This window comes from Ovis aries, chromosome 19 (assembly GCF_016772045.2).
Source record: "Ovis aries strain OAR_USU_Benz2616 breed Rambouillet chromosome 19, ARS-UI_Ramb_v3.0, whole genome shotgun sequence".
In the NCBI taxonomy this organism is placed as follows: domain Eukaryota; kingdom Metazoa; phylum Chordata; class Mammalia; order Artiodactyla; family Bovidae; genus Ovis; species Ovis aries.
Window position 1 is genome coordinate 49,005,798 of NC_056072.1, and position 20,560 is coordinate 49,026,357.

The following is a 20,560-nucleotide window of genomic DNA, read 5'->3' on the forward strand; positions in this document are numbered from 1 at the left end:
CTCCAGTGTTCTTGCCTGGAGAATCCCAGGGACGGGGGAGCCTGGTGGGCTGCCATCTATGGGGTCACACAGAGTCAGATATGACTGAAGCGACTTAGCAGCAGCAGCAGCAGCACCAAGGAGTAACAACATAAGGGGCTTTCTTGAGAGTCCCTTGGACTGCAAGGAGATCCAACCAGTCCATCTTAAAGGAAATCAACTCTGAATATTCTTTGGAAGGACTGAAGCTGAAGTTCCAATACTTTGGCCACCTGATGAGAACAGCTGACTCAATGGAAAAGACCCTGATCCTGTGAAAGACTGAGGGCAAGAGGAGAAGGGGGCGACAGAGGATGAGATGCTTGGATGGCATCATTGACTCAACGGACATGAGTTTGAGCAAACTCCAGGAGAAAGTGAAGGACAGGGAAGCCTGGCATGCTGCAGTCCGTTGGGGTCGCAAAGAGTCGGACACGACTTAGTGATTGAACAACCACCACAAAGGAATGTCTGTGACAATACATAATAACCTAACAGACGCTGGTGACCTATCGTGCAACAAAAGAATAGGGTCAAAGTGCGCTTCGCGAGACTGTAAGCGCCGTGAGGCCTGAGGTTCACATCTGTCTTGCTTGTGCCCACCTACCCTGCCCCCAGCACCACAAACAGCACCGGGCACCCTGTGAGCCAGCGACAGATTTCATCGGGGGAATCAATCTCCCTGTGTGTGACACCCCTCCCCGACTCCTACCTCCCCCAGCATACCAAGAATGCCCATTTATCACTTTTGCTCTTTTGTAAGAGCTCGATCAAACACATTTGAACGTCTAAAACAGTACAGTGTTGTTCACTCTGGTGGGGGACTTGATAAAACGGCTTTGAACCGAGTGTAGTTCCTGCAGTGTCTGCTCTTCCCTCTACATTACGCTTTAGGGTTCACCCCTGCTGCTGCGGGAGGTGCCGTTGATTTCTTAAATCTCCTGTTACTGGATGTTTGTGGTGTTCTTAGCTTCTCCTCAGGAACAGAGCTGCTAAAAACATCCTGCGGGGTGGGTTGTATTATCATTATTGTTAATGACAATGTTCCCATTCTGCCAGGGTATACACTCCCTCTTCTCCCCAACCCCCCAACGCACACACGGACACTTGCCAGGCACACTGGTGCCCTGGAACAAGGTGCCCTGTGACCTGAGCCAAGCCTAGAGGGGTAGGGGATGGGTGGGTCGGGGTATGGGTCCACAGCTACGTGACACTGTGCATCTCGTTTCTGGATCCACACCCGCGCACCCCAATTCGACTCAACCGCACAAGTGCATCTGGCTCCATGTTCAGAACAAGATGAAATGAGAAAACAGACTGTGCAGCTGGATAGTCCTGGGTTCAAAGGTCCAGTTGTGTGGTCCAATGGCTAAGACTCCGTGCTCCCAATGCAGGGGCCCCTGGGTAGCATCCCTGGTCAGGGAACTAGATGCCGCCTGCCGTAACTAAAGATCCCATGTGCCACATCTAAGACCTAGAGCAACCAAATAAATAAATAAAGGTCCAGTTCATCATGTACAAGCTCTAGGAGCTCGGGGGAGTCACTTCCTCTTTCTGAGCCCTGGTTTCCTTGTGTGCAAAGTGAGGGTGACTTTAGGACAGAACGTTGCAGAGCCCCGTGAGTGCTGAGAGGTGAGAGGCAGGCAGGGTAGTTGCTTGTTTCCCTACTGCAGTTTGGCTCCTTCTCTCCATCTAAGGGGACTGCCAGGGCATCCAACCACCACCCCTACGGATAAGGAAGCTGAGATGCAGAGCATGAAGGACCCCCACCCAGCGCCCCAGAGGTCCCAGCCCATTCCTCCTGCAGGGCTGACTGGTCCTCCCACCAGTGTGTCCCCCACTGCCTCTGCCGGGTCTGCGTGTGCACAAAGGCCAGCCATGCCGTCCCCTCTCCACCCTGAGACCCTGGCCCTGACACTGAGCCTCCTGTGCTCTGCCTCGGCCCTGGGGTTCGAAGCTGGGGAGGGCAGAGGCCAGCATCAGGAGCCCAGCAGGGCTGGCAGCCCACTGTGCAGCCCAACCTCAGGCTCCTTCCTGGGCTTCACAGTGACCTCCCCTGTCCCATGGGCACTGGAGCCCCCACCCTCCCTGACCAGGCCCCTTCATGTGGGGACCACAGGTCCTGCTGGCTTAGGGCCTCCTGGACTCTACCACAGCCCCCAGCATGCTGTGAGGGGTGGTCACACGTGGCTGTCTCAGCCCTGTACCCAGGGGCTGATGAGGGAAGCCTGATGCTGCCTCTGCAGACAGACGGAGGAGGTGGGGCCGCGAGAGGAGGCCTCGGCTTGCCCAGGGCTCTAGTGCTTCGTGCTGCAGTTGCACCCAGCTTTTGGATAAGGATCTGGGGCTCCGTGTCCCACCACAGGCAAGGCGAGCGGAAACCAGGAGCGCCCCCTGCTGTCACTGCTTGCATTCAATAGCGCTGACCTGAGTGGAAGGAGGTCTCCTTCAAACACAGACTTCCTGCTGGAAGGAGCCCGCTGCTACTACCCAGCCAGACTGGCTCCCTACGCGGTGCGCGGCCCGAGATGAGGGCCAGCTTTCACCCCCAGCTCCGCTCCGGAGCCGGCCTGAAGAGAAGTGGGTGAGACAGGGCCGCCCCCTTCAGCCCCCGGCACCCCTTCCCACCTGCCAGCACCGCTTTTCTCCTCCTCACAGGGGACCCCCTCCCGGCTGCAGCTCCATCCCCTCCAGGCTCCCGCCCCCGCAGGCCCCCGGGCCCCTCCTCCACGCCGGGGGCGGGCGCACAGTAATTCCAGTTATTTTTAGCCAGCCGCATCCTCTAAGAGACGCAAGTCAAGGGGAAGCCGCCCCCGCGCCTCCGGGAGCTTCGGAGCTTCTTGCAGAAAAAAGATCGCTTAAAACTAGTGCTTGGAGGACTCGCGCCAGGCAGTCAGGGCCAGCGCTGTGGCAGGGGGAGCGACGACCCTGGGCCCCTCACCCACGGCTCCCTGTGCTGCGGGCTGGTTGTCAGGGGTGGCCAGGGGCCCCCACGGGCCCTCACTGCCTCCACTCAGCAAACGTCCTCAGCCGCCCTCTCCTGGCTCCACCCCCGCCACCGTCATCTCGTCATCCCTGCCTGCTGGGGGGTGAAGAGAGCATCTGGGGAGCCATCCCCACTCCCTCAGCCCTCTCTGGGCGGGGTGCCCTGGGGGTGGGCAGCCTACACGTTTCCAGGGGAGATGTGGGGGTCAGGGAGAGAGCCGGGTATGACCAGCCTAGCCTTTTGGCCGTTTCAAGCCTTGTGGGCGGGGGTGGGGGGGGCGGCTATTAAATGGGACAGACCCCCATCGGCCAGGCCCTGTGAGGATCCCTGGAGCCTCACCATAACCTACAGTGTAGTAGGTGGCACGCTCATCCCTGTCTCACGAGGAGGTCATGGAGCTACAAACGGATGGAGCTTTTGCTCAAGGTCACCCAGCTGCTAAGTGTCATGCCCTCCAGCCTTCACCAGTGGACAGACGGTGAGTGCTTGAGAATGTGACGAGCACTGGGGGGGACACGGAAAGAAGGACCAACAGTGCTGCGGAGGAGGGATGCTGTATGGGACCCACCTGCCGTGGACACCACAGCACGCTCTCCCTGAGGCTCGCTCCTCAGCTAGGACTTGGCCCTCCTTTTCCCAAGCTGTCATCAGCGTGTGTCTCCGGCAGCATCCAAGCCCAGCAGAGCTTCGAGGAGTGGCCTTGAGGAGAAATAGCTGTGTGACCCTGGGCAAGTCACTTTCCCTTTCTGGGCCTCTGTTTCCTCACCTGTAACATAGGATTAACAGAAGAAGCCAGTCTGCAGGTATGGCGAGGATCAATGCAGAGCTCCTGGCTCCTGGCCCTAGCAGAACGCCCCTTTCCTGCCCAGGCCCTGGATTTAGGACACCCACTGTGGGCCAGGCCTTGGGGGCTTCGGGGGTACAGCGACAGCTCCTGGAGGCCCTCATCAGCTGGGGTCCTGTGCCAGAGAGCCATAAGGAGCAAATGCCAGCTTGAGTCTGCTCGGCCCACAGCATCCTCCTCACCCCACTCCCACCTCTCCCTGACCTCACAAGGCCTGCCCCTGCATCCCAGCAGCCCCCCTCCTCTCCCAGGAAGGCTCCAGAGCCCCTCTTCCAAACCTGAGCCTCCTGCCTAGACGGACTCTCTCTGTTCTGCATCCTGGGGTGCTGTGCCCGCAGCCGCCTCCTGTCCCAGCCCTCAGCTTCTGCATCTCACAGATGCTCCAGGTGATCCTGATAGTAGCCCTGGGCCAGCAGATGAAGGATTTCAAGGTCACACGCCCAGCCACTCGTCTCCCAAGTGACCCTGTTTTACCTGGAGCGGGGGAGAGTGAGGGGCAGATGCTGGGAGTTTGGGGGTTTTGCCCAGGGGCCCAGAGCTTGGAAAGGGCAGCAGTTGGGTCAGGGCGCTTCTCACTCAGGGGCTCTCAGTGGGACCTTGCGGGTTCCAGCTCTCCTGTGCCCCTCCTCGGATCCCCAGCTCCTTGCGGCTCTATCTGGTGTCCCTTGTTCCTCCCTAATCAGGGCCAGGCCTCCTCCCTCCCTCACTCCGTTGTGCCCTGAGGCCGGAAGTGGGTTTACTGAAGCTCTAAGTGGGCAGCAGGCAAGGCAGGCCCAGAGCCTTCCCCAGAACCACCCCCGCCTCCACACTGTAAGGCACAGCCCTCCTGGTCCTCACTGCCTGCTCTTCAAGCCAACAGTAAGAATGCCCGCTGCCCTGCGCCACTCTGACCACCCCGGTTCTGCCTTTGCCACATACTCTCTGTGTGCCTTGGGCAAGTCCCTGCTCATCTCTAGACCTCAGCTGCCCTACCTATAGGCGTGGAGAGGGAATCCAGGCAATCTTCAAGACCCTTGCCCCGGCGCTGGTTTTCTCATCCCTTCCAGGGGCTCCTGGGTCGCAGCCTCTGTGACCTGGGAGAGAGTACAGACTGAGAGTTGGGGGTTTGAAGTCTTAGGGAGGTGATTTCATCATTCATTCTTCTTTCATTCAGAAGAATTCTTGCAAAGGCCACTTCTCCCTTCCCCCTTGCCCCTTAAAGAATCTTCCACATGATCCTGAGCCTGGGGTGGCCCTGGGACTCAGCCCCTGGGCTGTCACAGGGGCTGAGAAAGGAGCCTTCCCCTTCCCCAGCTTCTGTTTAGCCCCAGCTAGAAAGGTGTGCACAGGCTGGAGGGGCATCCAGGTGCAACGGGGCTCAAGGAGAGAGGGGAGCTGGAGAGGCCACAGTTGCCATGGCTCTGCGGTGCTGGCTCCACTGGGGGCTGCTAGTGGGGAAGGAAAGGGTCCCTCCCAGCCCTCAGCTTCATCCTTCCTTTTCAGATGCTCTTTCTTCACCTCAGAGACAGGGATGAGAGTTGGGGGAGCCTCTTATGAATACAGTCCTGCCCTATCCGGCCTCCTCTCATGCCCACCTGTTCCATCCCTCCCTTTCTGGTAGGTCAGGCCTCCGTGCTGATGAGCATCTCCGCCTTCACACCCAGCCAGTCCCTGTGTCTGAGACCCACAGAACCCAGCCCAGCCCAAGCTGGCAACTGTGGCCTCTCCAGCTCCCCTCTCTCCTGGACACTGCCACCACCACCAACACCCCTTCCTTTCTGGGCATCTTCTGGGAGGGGCCAGTGGGTCTGAGCAGAAGCAGAGCCAGCACAGTGGACACCACTACTCTAGCATCTGTTGGCTGCAGAGGCCAGGGTTTCTCCCAGGTCACCTGTCAGTATCACAGGGTTCCTCCCTGACCTCATTGGGCACATACCATCCCATGTTCCTCTGGTCCTGGGGTGGGGGCATCTGGACCACAACAGCCCTCCCAGGTGGCGCTAGTGGTAAAGAATCTGCCTGCCATTGCAGGAGATATAAGAGACGCAGGTTCGATCGCTGGAGGAGGACATGGCGACCCACTCCAGGATTCTTGCCTGGAGAATCCCACGGACAGAGGACCCTGGCAGGCTAGTGGTCCATAGGGTTGTAAAAAGTCGGACATGACTGAAGTGATTTAGCACAGCTCTCCATTTGGCTGTGGGACCTCTAGCAAGTTAGGCCCAAGGATTCCATCTCCTCGTCTGTGAAATAGGGTGATGAGAACCCTGGCAGCTCCCGAGGCTCTAAGCGTTTCCCAAGGAAATGCTCAGCCAGACCCTGGGAGGCTTCCTGCCTGCTCAGCATCCCCCCACTGTCACAGGTGGAAAGACTGAGGCTCTGAGAGGTGAAGTCACTCCTCTGGGAAGCAACAGTCAGAATTTGAACTCGTCAGTCTGATATGGAAACCTATTCCTTTAACCCTCGATAGGCATAACCTCCAATAACTCGGCTGTAGACTAGCAGGGGCTTCCCAGGGACACCCACAGGCTCCACTTTCTCTACCTTGTATAAGTGAGATACCCTATACCACCACTACCAGGAGCCTAGAGCCAGGGAAGATTCTACCTGCACAGAGAACCTGCTGAGAATGGGTGTGGGGTGGGGGGCTTGTGGGGGTGATGGGTGCTGGAAGCTGGGGTGTGAGAGGTCCTGAAGGCTCAAAGGGCTTCTTCCCAAAGGACGGGTGCTCCAGGCGGCGACTGGCGGCCGCATTCCATCCGCGGTCCTGTGCTGCCCCCACGTGGCTGACAGGCTAACATTCTCGGCTGGAGATGTCACATCACCTCATGGGCAGGAACCCCCCAGAGGGAATATGTGGCCTGGGGCTGTGAAGCTGTCTCAGTGACAGGAGGAATGTGCTACCCCCAAGCCTCTGTGAGGCCGGTCTTCTCTCTTCCTGACAGATCCTGGGCCCCAGCCTGGCACTGCAGACTGCCCACCACCTTCTCTTCTTCCAGGAGCTTAGGACCCGAGACTTTTGGAGGAAACTGAACTTGAGAGCTATATTTTCCAACCCTCCATCCCATATTTCAACCTCCATTCCCAGTAATTTCTAATACCTGAGAGCTTGTCACTCTGGGAGCAGCCCATGATGCAGAAAAAGTTCTGATTGCAAAAATGACCCTGATCCGTGGAGCTGGTATTTGCCTCCCTCGGCCATAGCTCTGCCCTCTAGGGCCACAAGGACCAGGTGGTCTCTCACAGGAATTTTCAACCAGATGCAAAGCTTAACCCGGTCTCAGGGGCCTCCTCTCCGACTCCCAGTCTTCTCTCCTAAAACACTGTGGTTCTGACGAGCCACTCCAGTTCCTCCTGTCTGGGCACACTGGCAGTCTGTCCTTCTGTAACTTCAGGACTGAGGGGACCCAGCAGCCCTGAGGACTGTGGTGGCCCTCCATCCTGAACCTTCCTTGGAACCCGTGCTCACTGTTAGCATTTACTTCATGCTGACATTTTCCTTGAAGCCATGCCTGCCTCCTCAGGAGCCTTATGGGGAATAGTGTGGCTGGGATGAATAATGACTCAACACTCAGTGTATTCTCAGCACAGTGTTCAGTGCTTCACTCCAATTGTCTGGTTTAACTGATAACGAAACTGAAGATGAGTCAAAGAAATGGAAAGGTATCCCATGCTCTTGTGTTAGAAGAATTGATACTGTTAAAGCAGCCATACAACCCAAAGCAATCTACAGATTTAATGTGATCTCTATCATACTACTCATGACGTTTTCCACAGAACAAGAGCAAACAATCCTAAAATGCACAGGGAACCATAAAAGACCCAGAATTGCCAAAGCAATCCCGAGGAAAAAGAATGAAGTTGGAGGCATAACCCTGCCAGGCTTCACATGGTACTGCAAAGCTACGGTAATCAAAACAGCCTGGAGTTAGCACAAAATCAGTGCATGTACCAGTGGAACAGAATAGAGAGCTCAGAAAGAAACCCTGTACACCTATAGTCAAGTAATCTTCAACAGAGGAGGCAAGAATATGAAAAGACAGTCTCAAGCAAGTGGTGTTGGAAAAGTTGGACAGTTCAGTTCAGTCGCTTAGTCGTGTCTGACTCCTTGCGACCGCGTGAATCCCAGCACACCAGGCCTCCCTGTCCACCACCAACTCCCGGAGTTCACCCGAACTCGTGCATCGAGTTGTTGATGCCATCCAGCCATTACATCCTCTGTCGTCCCCTTCTCCTCCTGCCCCCAATCCCTCCCAGCATCAGGGTCTTTTCCAATGAGTCAACTCTTCGCATGAAGTGGCCAAAGTATTGGAGTTTCAGCCTCAGCATCAGAACACCCAGGACTGGTCTCCTCTAGGATGAACTGGTTGGATCTCCTTGCAGAGAAAAAAGTTGGATAACCCCATGTAAATCACTGAAGTTAGAACAGACCCTTACTCTATATACAAAAATAAACTTCAAATGGCTTAAAGACTTAAATATAAGACATGACACCATAAAACTCTTATAAGGGAATATAGGCAAAGCATTCTCTGACATAAATCATACCGATATTTTATTAGGTCAGTCTCCTAAGGAGAAATAAAAGCAAAAAGAAACAAATGGGACATAAAGTTATAAGCTTCTGCACAGCAAAGGAAACCATAAACAAAAGGAAAGGGTAATCTATAGACGAGAAGGAAATATTTGCAAACAGTGCAACTGACAAGGGGTTAATTTCCAAAATACACAAACAGTTCATACAACTTAAACACACAACCCAATCAAAAAAATGGGCAGAATACCTAAATAGAAATTTCTCCAAAGAAGACATACAAATGACCAACACGCACATGAAAAGATGCTCAACACTACTAATTATTAGAGAAAAGCAAGTCAAAACCATGAGGTTTCACCTCATACAGGTCAGAATGGCCATCATCCAAAAGTCTACAAATAGAGCTTCCCTTGTGGTCCAGGGGATAAGAATCTGCCTTACAATGCAAAGGACACAGGTTTGATCCCTGGGCCGGGAAGATCCCACATGCCACAGTGCAAATAAGCTCAAGCACCACAGGCACTGAAGCCCATGAGCCTAGAGCCTGCACTTCAGAACAAGAGAAGCCACCACAATGGGAAGCCCGTGCACCGCAGCGAGAGAGTAGCCTCCACTCTGCAACTAGAGAAAAGTCTGGGCAGCAACGAAGCACAGCCAGAAATATAATAATAAAAAGAACTGACTTGTCTCTGTGCACTCCCTCCAGGCTGACTGATGTCTTGCCCACTGATTCAGCCATCTGCCTGGATTTGTGAAGGATTTACATTTAATTCCTCAAATATTTATCAGGTCCCCACAGGTACCCTGGAATAACCCCAGACGTCTCTGACCCTGTAAATTTCAATAAGTAGGCCCCAGTGGATCCCACTCAGGCTGTGGGTTGGGTTGTGGCTGGACAAGGCCTGGACAAGGCCTGGACAAGACCACGCCTCTGCAGGCCGCAAGGCTCAGGCGCATCACAGCCGGTCCCACCCAGACCAAGGTTTGTTGGCTCACAGGGGCCTCACATGTCTGTCTTGTGCCCAAGGCACAAGGGACCTCGCTGCCAGACATTCTGCTGAGGCCAGCTAGCAGCTCTGCCCAAGGCTATGCCACAGAAGCCTCCGCACAGACAGGGTGAGTCCCTGGGGGAACGGCTGAGGGCTTCACCTTTTCTGTGTTAGAAACCGCTTTGACATTTGGTGATGTTTATTGACCTCCTCTCAGAATAAGATTTTTTAAGTGTGTAAAATAAAATAGGATTACAAAGGGTTTTCACGAAGAGGAAAAGATGTCCACAGGTTATGACTGAATGAATAAAATCAGGTTACAAAAGAGCTTGTATACGCTCTTTGTACATTTATAAAGAGAAAAAGAGACAGATTGAGAGGGGAGAATGAAACGGAGGAGGAAGAAGAAAGAATAAGAAAGGAATGAAAGAGAGAGGGAGGGAGGGAGGAAGAAAGAAGAGGAGGAAGGAGAGAAGGAAAGGGGAAAAGAAAGGAAGCTAGGTAGGGAAACTCTCTCTTTATACCTATGGCTGGCCCTACCATCTTTTCCCACTGTGCATAGCATGGCAGGCCAATGGCTCCCGATCATGGTTCCCTTTAGCCCCCAAAATGGTCCCCTCAGATCATAGCCCAAACTCTTCATCCTTGTCATTGGCTCCTCCCTTGCCCTTCAGCTGGGATTCTGCCCTGGGTCCATCCCCACAGCAGCTCCATGGGTACGGTAAGGCCATCATCCGCCTCTGAATCTGCCTCCCCATCCGGCTATGGCTCCCTGCTCACTGCTCACTCTGCCAGTGTCAAAACAACCCGGCAACAAGTCCTCAGCGTGTGTCACTGATCACTTTCTAGGAGCTGGAAAGCTACTGCCAGCTAAAGTCACACAGTGGGGCAGCCTGGTTCCTGTAAAGCTGTCACAGCCTCCTTTGCCAGCCCCTACCATGTGTGCTTCCCTTTCTCAAGGTGTGAGAGTCAAAAACCTTCTCTTCTAGGAATTCCCTGGCAGTCCAGTGCTTAAGACTCAGTGCTGAGGGTGTGGCTTCAATCCTTGGTCAGGGAATAAAGATCCCACAAGAGGTGCAGTTCAGTTCAGTTCAGTTCAGTCGCTCAGTCGTGTCCGACTCTTTGCGACCCCATGAATCACAGCACGCCAAGCCTCCCTGTTCATCACCAACTCCCGGAGTTCACTGCACAAGAGGTGCAGTGTGATCAAAAAACCCCCCAAAACCAGAAAAACCCTTCCCCTCTTTGCCCCAACTTCTGGCCCCACCTCTCCCACACCCTGGGGCCTTGCACCACTCCCACCTCCTATCGCCCCCACCTCTTCCCACCAGCTCCGTCCGCCTGTTCTCAGCACCCCTCAAGGACTTAGCTGCTGTAGAGACACCTTTCTTCCTGGCCTCAACTGATTTTTTTTCTTTCTCTAAAAAAAAAAAAAGTTTGGCCACACCATACAGCGTGTGAGATCTTAGTTCCCCAACCAGGGATTGAACCCGTGCCCCCTGCAGTGGAAGGGTGGGTCTCAAACACTGGACTGCTAGGGAAAACCCTCAATTGTTTCTTTGTTGGCACTCGGTCACCCCTGGAGCATCTGAGCCTGCTCTTCATTCCCCTAACTCAACCTGCCAGATTTCTCTCCCTTTTCTCAGGAATGTTTCAGTAAGGAGTCACCTGTGTGTCCAGCCCCCACACCCTCCTTTCCCTTTCACTCCCCAACTCTCTGCAACATGTGTCCGTCAGTCCATGATCTTGCCTGCCAAGGAGTGCAAGCAGTATCCATTCAGGGTGGTGGTGGTGGGGGCACGGGGGTGGAGGGTTCTTAATCTCCTGTTCTACATCAAGTGCTGTGCCAGGCAATGGAAAATGACAGTGACCAAACTAGTCCTGAACTCATGGTGCTTGAGCCAATGAACACATACACAAGTAAATAAAACAGGTAATTAGAGGCTGGGCAAGTTCTATGAAGGAAGCAAACAGAATAAGAGGACACAGCGTAACTGCGGAGATGGGGCAGAGATCTCTGTTCTAGGGGAAGTCTAGGACACCATCCAAAGAGCAGGAAGAAGGCAGTCCACGTGGAGTGGATAGCAAGTCCAAAGGCCCTGAAGCAGGAACAAGTATTTGTGCTTGGCAGGAAAGAAAGAAGTCCATAGGGGTGGAGAGAAGTGAATGATGAGTTGCCAGCATTAGGGGAGGTAAAGAATTCATCTCTAATGCAAGGGAAAGCCCTTGCAGACTTTAAGTGACAAGATCTGATTTGTATCTTAAAAGCTCAGGGACTTCCCTGGCAGTCCGGTGGTTAGGCCTCCACGCTCCCAGTACAGAGGACAGGGGTTCAGCCCTTGGTTTGGGGGAAGATCCCACATGCCACATGGTGTGGCCAGAAAAAATAAAGAAAAGTGTCGTCAGACCCCACCGCTGTGTGGGGAATAAAAAAAAAAAAGTAGGGGTAAGACTTTACAGGGCAATAGAGTTATCAGGAGGCAAGGTTTGCTCATTTTGGGTATCAACAGGCATATCACATTTAATGCATCTAAAAAGAAAACATCCAGGATAAACGTATAGGTATAGCTGAGTCACTTTGCTGGGCACCTGCAACTCTCACAATACTGTTAATCAGCTGTACTCCAATATAAATTAAAAGTTTTTTTAAAAAAATAAAGAAACACCGGAGCCATTGGCTCCCTCAGAATAAAGCAACAAGACCCCTATCTTCACCCGCTTGTTCAAGCCAGAAACTGAAGCGCTACACTGGCCTTCTTTCTCTCCCCAACCTTCTGCATCCCAAGCCCAGTCTAGTGTGTTTCTTTATCCACTCCGATCCACCCCTCGTGTCCCCACTCAGCTCCAGGTCAAGTCCTGTCCCAGATTCCTCCCAGCTCTGCCTCCTCTCCTCTGCTCCCTACAGTTCACTCTCCACACAGTAGCCAGGGGTACTTTTTCTGGCACACTAATTTCCTGTCACTTCCCGCCTCACGTGTGTTCCTCAAGGACCCCCGTCGCCTTCAAGACCTTTAATGAGACCTGAGACTCAAGTCCAGGAAAAATACGAGCCAAAACCTGAACGAGCCGGCCCGGCTTGTTAGCCTTGCCTTCCGGTCTGGATTGTATCCTCCGGGCTTAGGAACCTTTCTTCACAGCGTTGGGGGAAGCTTTTCCAGTAGTGCCTTCCTGCTGCGACGAGCCTATTTCCCGTGCTGCACCGCGGCCTTCCTCTTTCTCTTCCGGTCCCACGCGCTTCGGCATCTGAGGGCCCGGGTGAGTGCTAGCCGCGCGGTATCCAGAGCCATCCGTGACTCCTGGATGGCTGTGGGGCGCGAGGCCTGGGAAGGACTGGGAGACCGGCGCCTGGCTGTGGGGAGCGGAGGCCGCGGGGCGGGGGCGGTGCTTATGGGTTTTCACCGGGTGGATGCGAGTAGGGAGAATTCAGATTTAGGGGGAGAGCGCAATCTTGCGGCTGGGGGTTGGTTTCAAGGTACCCTAACCTGAGTTTGGAAGGGGGAGACTGGCGTCGGGTCTTGCAGAGTGAATCGAGGTACATGCGTCTGTGTTTCAGCCTCGTTCTGGCTGCACGATCTTCTAGATCAGGGCGAAAAGGTAGACCCGGTCTGGCGAGCCCCCAGCTCTGATCTCCACTCTCGTTCTCCAGGTGCAGACATGGCCAAGTCCAAGAACCACACCACGCACAACCAGTGTAAGTTCCCTGGCCCAGCCTTCATCGAATGCTCCAGGTCCTAGCAAGGATTAGGGATACTTGCCAGGGAAAGAAGGCACATTTTCTACTATGGGCATGAGACTGATGTTACTTTCAGCATTACCTTTGGGGTTTAGATTTAATAAGCCTCGAGATACCCACTTGCATCCAGTGATAAAGGGTTTCTTAAACAAATACTAAGTAATGGGAAGTTCTCCCCGGCTTGCCAGCTGTGATGGTTGTCATATTAGAGGAAATCTCTTTCTTTGGTCTAATTCCTTCCCTATCCCACAGCCCGAAAATGGCATAGAAACGGCATCAAGAAACCCCGATCACAACGATACGAATCTCTTAAGGGGGTGAGTGTGTGCACCGAATCACATGAGTGTGTTTGTTTGGCTCCAGTTGCATAGACAGGGTCTTTCATTCATTCATGTGCTTAACTGTCCTTCGTTTTAGTTGGACTTCAAGCTTTGCCAGGCCTGTAATAAAGTTTTACTTGGCCTTTATCGGCTTGGAGTATAACCCCCTGGTCAGGTGGTAACCTGCTACCTGAGGGCAGTCTGATCATCTCCCTTGGTCACCCAGAGCCTTTCCAGGGAAAGGATGGCCTTGCCTGTGTGTACCTGGTACCTTGTGAGCACTCCATTCCACTTTGACCACCCATATGACTTGATCTGACTCTGTGCCAGGAAGGCTGATGCCATGGGGTCTGAGCAGAACTGTGCCCTCTCTGCACTTTGCTTCTCCCCTGTACCATTGGTCTCTCCCCCTCCCCCTTTTCCCTCCCTTAGTCTCTTACAGCTTGTTTGCTGTGAATCTGTTGTACCAACCTTGGAATTTGACATTTTTTGAGGAGGAGGGGGTGGGGTGTCCCTGAAGGGGTTTTCAGGGAAGCCTCAACCAAAATCCTGCTGTAGGAATTTCCTCTTTCTTTCTGCACCTGCATTTGAACTCTCCTGGGCTCTGGGCATGTAGCCCTGAAGATGTGTTTTGTGTATAGCATTAGCAGGGTGGCATTACTGACTTTTGGGGTGGTGGTACGCATTTGGCTGCCGGTAGTTTCTAAGGCTCAGGTTATTTCTGCATTTAAGGTTGACTTGATGCTGTCTCGACTCCCAATAGGCCTGATAGTCTCTAAGGTGCTGCTATAGAGAGGGGGACCAAGGGTGACTTGGCCCTTACATGCTGCACTCACAGCTGTCAGTACATTTCTTGCCTACCAGGTAGACCCCAAGTTCCTGAGGAACATGCGCTTTGCCAAGAAGCACAACAAGAGGGGCCTGAAGAAGATGCAGGCCAACAACGCGAAGGCCATGAGTGCACGTGCCGAGGCTGTCAAGGCCCTCGTCAAGCCCAAGGAGGTCAAGCCCAAGATGCCCACAGGCGGCAGCCGCAAGCTCAGCCGACTTGCCTACATCGCCCACCCCAAGCTCGGGAAGCGCGCCCGTGCTCGCATCGCCAAGGGCCTCAGGCTCTGCCGGCCAAAGTCCCAGGCCAAGGCTCCGGCCAAGGCTCCAGCCAAGGCCAAGCCACCTGCGGCTGCGGCTCCAGCTGCCAAGGGTGCCCAGGCCCCCACCAAAGCTCCGGAGTAGGGACCTTCATCTGCCAGTGTGAGGACAGAAGGACTGGTGTGACCCCCTGGGCTGCTGTCTGCGTGGGGCTGGTGTCCTCTTGTGCTATTTGTACAAATAAATCTGAGACAGGATCTGTCGGTCAGCCTGTGTCTGTGATCCCAGGGCTGGAACTAGGGTTTGGGTCAGGTGGGTACCAATGTTTTGTGGGGGCGTAGAGTTTTAGCCTTCCTGGATTGGTGCCGTGTGTGAGTCAGGGGAAATATGGCCTTGAAGTGCAAGAATGGGACCTGGTGAGTGAGTGGGTGGGTGCTTCTGGGATACTGGGACGCACAGGTTGCTGGACTGGGCAGGATGGTGAGGAAAGAGAAAAAACCCAAGCACCTTCGTCGGGTCTTAAGCTTACCCAGAAGAAGGGAATTCTGCACTCTGGCCTGAGGATTTCCAGGTTCCTAGCAGGCTTGGGCAGCATTCACTACTCTGAGGTGAATGGGCCCCCAGGAGGCCAAGCAGTGGTGGCACTATCTTACTTGTATGACTGTGCCGTCTGCTCTGCCCCCTGGATCAGCTGTTTAGCCCACTGTCTTAGTCCTCAGAGCAGCCAGTGAAGCACCATTCAGTCACACCAGATCCTCAAGACTGGCGTTTGAGTATGGTGGTCATTTGTAGTCCACCATTTGGGGCATTGGGAGGCTCAAAAGGAGTTAACTGATATACCGGGGCAACGGGTATGGTGTATGGTCCCTCATCTCTGAAGTGTAGTTATCTTTGAAACCGGTAAAGCATATCTTTGATGCTCCATGAACATCCTTGTTGTTAGTACTTTGGAAGTGGCCCCAGTCCACAGAGACTTTATTGTAGGGCAGGAGGGAAGAGGGCTCCTTGGCAGTGGTCCAGGGTGGAAGTTGGACTGCACAGGGCTCAGCTTTCACTGGGCAGAACTGGCACACTGGCCAGGGCAGGCAGCAGCCGAGTATATATGTCTATCCCGCGGAGGAATACAGACTCGTGCAGCCGTTCATCGTGGTCATGGAGCAGTATGGGTGTGCGGTTCATGGGTGAGAAGCCCAGAGCCGGGACCCCTACCTGCAGGGAATGAGGGGAGCTATTAGGGGGAAGGCCAGCACCCAGGAACCACTCCAGTGCCCACCCTCCTGCGAGTGGCTCACCGCGCGAAGATAGCGGCTGTCCGTGGCAGCGGGGAAGATCTCTGGCTCCAGAGTGAGGTTCCTGTAGAGGGTGAATGTGAGTGTTCCTGGTCAATGTGAAGCAGGGAGGGCAAGGGAAGGATTGGAGGAGCAAAGGAAGGTGGAAGAGGGGAAGGGGAGAGGAGGGCTGGCCAGCATGCTCACATGTCTCTGCAGGCCCCGCTAAACGCTGCCCACCAAGGGTCTGAGTCATCAGTAGGTGTCACTTGGGGCTCTGTCCACTTCTGTGGGGAGAAGGATGGCAGGATTAGGACAGTCTGGGCATCTTGCCCTATTCATATGAGTATGAATATGCTGTGCCTGGCACAGGACACACCCCTACCCACCTACCCAGACATCCAGCTGGCCAGTCCAGCAATGGGCCCTTTTTCAGTCCTTCAAAGGCCACAGGCCAAGGACCTCTGTCCTCCACTTCCCATCCGTCCTCAGATCTTAGCCCAAGTGCCCCTTGCTCAAGAAGGTGGTCCCAGACCTCATTCTGGTTAAAGACTCCAGTTACAAGTCCACACAGTACAAGGTCCCACTCTTTCCTGGATCACATGTGTTCATACTTGTATAAATAATTATTTGACTCATGTCTATTCCTCTCTTCATGCTGTAAGAACTGAGGGCAAAAAGTGTTTAATTCCATCCCCAGTGTTCCCCAGCACCCACAGTGGCCTCTACAACTAATGCTTGTTGGTTAATAAAACTCTCACAGCTAAAGAAATGTCAGGATGTATGCAGGCATACCAAGTATACAGCAACGCAGCAAACCCAGTCTCCCCAGCTCCTATGACTCCCCCATCGTAGGCGCCCCTGTCCATACCTGAGCAAACTCGAAGGTGACCCCCTCGCCAGCTTCCTGGCACCAGTCCTGCAGCTGCCCCTCGAAAGCCTAAGAGAAGGGAGGTGAGCTGACCCCGAGGACTGGGCTGAGGATCCAGGCTCCCTCCTCCAACCCAGGTGGAGGTGGCACCTTCAGGTCCACATCCGGGGCCACGCGGAAGTCAAAGCTGGCACTCATGGTGGCAGGTACCACGTTATAAGCCACGCCGCCCTCTAGGATAGTCAGGTTCACGGAGGTCACAGCCCCCTCCTTCAGTTGAGGGTCTGACTGCAGCCTGTGGTGAGGGGGCAGGGGCAGCCGGCAGCAAGGAGGAGGAACAGATAAAAAGATGGCTCAACCCACCTCCTCCCTTGCATGCCCTCCCAGAGCCCCGTGCCCTTTTCCAGGCTGCCTCACCTCTGCCTCTCCTTCTCCCGAAAAGCCAGGATGGAGCTCACAACCTTGTGCTAGGAGAGTGTGAGGTGACATGTGACAGGGGCCCCAGGACAGAGCCTCAGGAACCCCCACACTCCCTCCCCATGGGCCACACACCAGCTTCTCTGCTGCTGTGTCCTCGATGAATCGCGAGCCGTGGCCCGGCTTCCCAGTGCTGGTGACCCGCACCCCTGGGAGAGGCAGGGGGAAGGGGGTGGCTTCAGAATGGGACAGGTTGGAAAAGCAACCAGCCCCAAGATGGGCCCATGGCCTTCCCCTCCTTCCAAACTCCTCAGGCAGGGCTCTGCCACCCTCAGAATGCACAGGGTAGAGCTGGTTTCTGCCCACAGTTAGGGCCTCCACTCAAGCTAAGGAAAGACACGCCGGGGTAGGAAGGGGCTGGGAGGCAGAGGCCCTGGGTTCAAGGCCTACTCAGGCGCCAACGTGCTGGGGAGCCCTGGGCGGATGGACCCCATCCCTTCTGGCCTAGCCTCCCATCTGCACAGTGATCCCCACCCTCCAAGTGCATACTCACACCAGGGACTCCGCTCACTGTAAAAGACAGTGAAGGCGTCAGTGGGGTTGGCCAGGCCTGAGGAGGAAAAGGCGGTTCAGAGGGTGGAGTGGCCCAGCCTCCACTAGCAGCCTCCCTAACCTCTGCTGGCTGCCCAGTGGCCTGCCACCCTGCTCACCCTCATCCAGGGCGAAGCCAGCCCTCAGGGCCTGGAACTCAGGCCGCTTCACAAACAGCTCCATGCCTTGATGACCCCCAATCTCCTCATCTGTAAAGGCAGCAAGAATGTGAGACAGGGTGGGCCCCAACACACTCTCCCTGCCCCTGAAGGTGGCCCCCACCAGCCACTCCTACCTGGCACAAAGGTCAAGTGGATGGTTCTGGGGAAACGGTGGCCTTCAGCCTTCAGCCTCCTCACAGCCTCCAGGTATCTGAGGGGCAGGGAGAGGGTGTAAGCTGGGTGCTGGGGGGAGCCCTGAGATGCTTGAGCAGGCAGGCTGGAGCCTTGGGCCCTGCTCCGCCACAGCCTAGCAGGTGACTCCAGCAAGTCTCTGTCCCCATCTCCCCATCCAGGCAATGGTCACAGCAGGAATTCCTGCCCAAGGTAAGGGGTCAAGATGTTCCTTGGCCTTGAGGTTCCCCAGTCACGCCTGGGCCCTGCGAGGAAACCGGGAATGAAGGGCACTCACTGGATGCTGACACACTTCATGTCCTGGGCGCCCCTGCCATAGATGTAGCCGTCTGCATCCTTGAAGGCCTCAAAGGGATCGTGGCTCCAATACTCCTGGGGGCATGGGCAGGAAGGGGGACCCAAGCCCCAAATTAACCTACTTTGCCCAACTGTGGTCCCGCCCTGAAGAGGGCTGCTGACAGCCGTCATCCCTTATCTCTGCCTCCCACCTCCACCACCCCCAACCCACGCTGGCATGGAATGGCTACTGGGCAGAGGCTGCCAGAGTGGAGTAATGCTCTATGCAGTCAAGTTTGTGCCAGGACCAGCACTGTGGGCGCCCTGCAGTTGAACGGGAGGGTCTGTACTTTGCCCACAAGGGTTGCTCCATTGTGGGACACTGTGTTCCCACACCCCCAAGACACCTGGAAGACAGGAACCACATCCGTATGGGAGTTGAGCAAGACGGAGGAGAGTTTGGGGTTGGTGCCTGGCCAGGTTAACACGGTCACTACACGGCCAGGTGCCACCTAGAGAGGGCCAGGAGGAGGGGTCGTCAGTGCAGGGCGAGAAGCTGCTTCAGGTCCGCCTCCCCGTTCCCATGCAGCGCCGCACGCTCACCTCCACTTTCTGACAGCCCAGGCCCAGCTGGAGGGCTCTCTCTTCAAAGAAGGCCACAGCTGCCCCTGGGGACACAGAGAGCCTGGCTGCCACTTCTGCCTCCCCACCCAGCCTCACCTCCCACGGGCTCAGGCAGAGATGGGGCGGACATCCAGAGAGGGGAGCAGACACCCGCCTCCACACAATTCCTCATCCATAAGAGACCTTTGCATCTCGGTCCCCAAGGAAGATGTTTCTTGGCCAGTGACCCTTTGTGGAAGGCCAGGTGGCAAGTCCAGAGTGAGAAGCAGGTGTCATCGTTACCCTCCTTAAAGATGAGAAAACTGGGACTTTCCTGGTGGTCCAGTGGTTAAGACTCCAGGCTCCCAATGCAGGGGGCACGGGTTCCATCCCTGGTAGGGGAACTAGATCCCCACATGCTGCAATGAAAGCTCCCACACATACCAAGTAAGACCTGGCACAGCTAAATAAATACTTTTTTTTTTTTTTTAATTTGGGGAAACTGACTCAGAGACACAAGGCTCACCAGTTGGGATTTGGACTGGACCTAGGTACACAGTTCTCTGGCACCAAGCCTGATTCCTTAAGGGCTGTGGCCTTTGTTCAACCCCAGGAGACTTCCGGGAGCCTCTGCTTCCCCTCCCCAGCCGCAAGTCCTGGGGAGTGAGGGGGAAGATTTCCTTATCTAAACGCCCGGTTGTAACTTTTGGAGCAGCACAGACTGGAGGGGCTGCTGAGAAGTCTGTTGGCCCAGGGAACGACTTAGAGCAGCGGAGGAGCCATCTGAGGCAGCAGATTAGGCTCAGCTGGGTGGCAGAGGTTGCTGCCTGGTTTAGAGCACAGTCCCCGCCCCCGAAGCCCCGCCACACATCCTGAAACCGCCGCGTTCTCACCATAGTCCGGCTCGGGCTGGAGGGTGCGGATGCGCAGGTACTGACGGAAGAGCGTCACGGATGGGTGCTCGCCCTCGCTACCCTCGCTGGCCATGGCGCTGCCCTGCCGTGGTGAGCTGGGGGCAAATCGAGTGGCTGGCTACTCCTCCCCGCACCTGGCGCAGGTGGACTCCATCTGCACGCCGCCCCTCCCCAGGGCGGTTCCCCGGGCGTCCCCCGTTACAGAGCCCCCATTCTGTTTCAGGCGCTGTGCTGACCACTTTCAGCACAGCTCCTTATTTAATCCCCCAAGGAGCCCCATGAAGTTCGTGCCTCTGAATGCATACATTACAGAGGAAAACGCAAAGAAGCTGAGACAGCTAGAAAGTAACTGAGCCACGTTTGAACCCACAAGTTGACTCCCGCCGCCCTTCCCCAAAAGAAATTTCCCCATTGCCTGGATTTCACTTCAGGGAGCTCCAGATCCCGCTACCCCTCACCAAGGCCCCCCACCTCGCTCTCAGCTGGTCTTGGCCCGCGCTCGCCGCTTGGCGTCCGCCCTGGACTCTGGGCGGGACTCGGGGTCCTGTGAGGTCTCAGGATCAAAACTGCCCTGGTCCGCCCACCACGTGGCCGGACCTCGCAGGGCGGAACCGAAGCCTGCGAATCAGGACCGTCCCAGACTCTAAAGCCCAGTCGGCGAGGGCGTCCCCGCCCGCCAGTGGTTGCAGCCTCCACCAGTTACCTGAGGCTGGGATTCAGGAGCCCGCCCAGGGGCAGCTGCCTCTGCCACCAGCTCCGCCCCGCACCCTGA

The 20,560-nt window shown here is 55.3% G+C and overlaps 2 protein-coding genes and 1 long non-coding RNA gene across 6 annotated transcripts; 1 reads left to right on the forward strand and 2 right to left on the reverse strand.

The window, feature by feature from the left end:
* Positions 1–3,317: 3,317 nt before the first annotated feature.
* LOC132658216 (uncharacterized) lies at positions 3,318–12,472 on the reverse strand. Of its 2 annotated transcripts, XR_009597516.1 has the most exons (5): positions 12,411–12,472; positions 6,929–8,203; positions 4,821–4,921; positions 4,127–4,322; positions 3,318–3,770 (listed from the first exon to the last, which is right to left on the reverse strand). It is a non-coding gene; the product is annotated as an uncharacterized LOC132658216 (long non-coding RNA). The 2 variants fall into 2 exon arrangements; XR_009597515.1 differs by having other exon boundaries at positions 6,929–12,472.
* Positions 12,473–12,569: 97 nt separating this feature from the next.
* On the forward strand, positions 12,570–14,752 carry RPL29 (ribosomal protein L29). The gene is made up of 4 exons (XM_004018410.4): positions 12,570–12,608; positions 13,000–13,044; positions 13,339–13,403; positions 14,271–14,752. The coding sequence occupies exons 2-4, from the start codon at positions 13,008–13,010 to the stop codon at positions 14,637–14,639; spliced, it is 471 nt and encodes a 156-aa protein (XP_004018459.1). The 5' UTR covers positions 12,570–12,608; positions 13,000–13,007; the 3' UTR covers positions 14,640–14,752.
* Positions 14,753–15,453: 701 nt separating this feature from the next.
* Positions 15,454–20,326, reverse strand: ACY1 (aminoacylase 1). 3 transcript variants are annotated; one of them, XM_004018411.6, is made up of 15 exons: positions 20,260–20,326; positions 19,768–19,883; positions 18,875–18,939; positions 18,679–18,783; positions 18,273–18,367; positions 17,938–18,014; positions 17,762–17,851; positions 17,605–17,661; positions 17,187–17,260; positions 17,052–17,101; positions 16,785–16,929; positions 16,635–16,703; positions 15,971–16,050; positions 15,788–15,848; positions 15,454–15,704 (listed from the first exon to the last, which is right to left on the reverse strand). In XM_004018411.6, exons 2-15 carry the CDS (start codon positions 19,859–19,861, stop codon positions 15,540–15,542), a joined length of 1,227 nt encoding a protein of 408 aa, XP_004018460.2. In that variant the 5' UTR covers positions 19,862–19,883; positions 20,260–20,326; the 3' UTR covers positions 15,454–15,539. The 3 variants fall into 3 exon arrangements, with proteins under 3 accessions (XP_004018460.2, XP_042092074.1, XP_011955363.2); XM_042236140.2 differs by having other exon boundaries at positions 19,768–19,922; XM_012099973.5 differs by having other exon boundaries at positions 20,247–20,326.
* Positions 20,327–20,560: the final 234 nt, after the last annotated feature.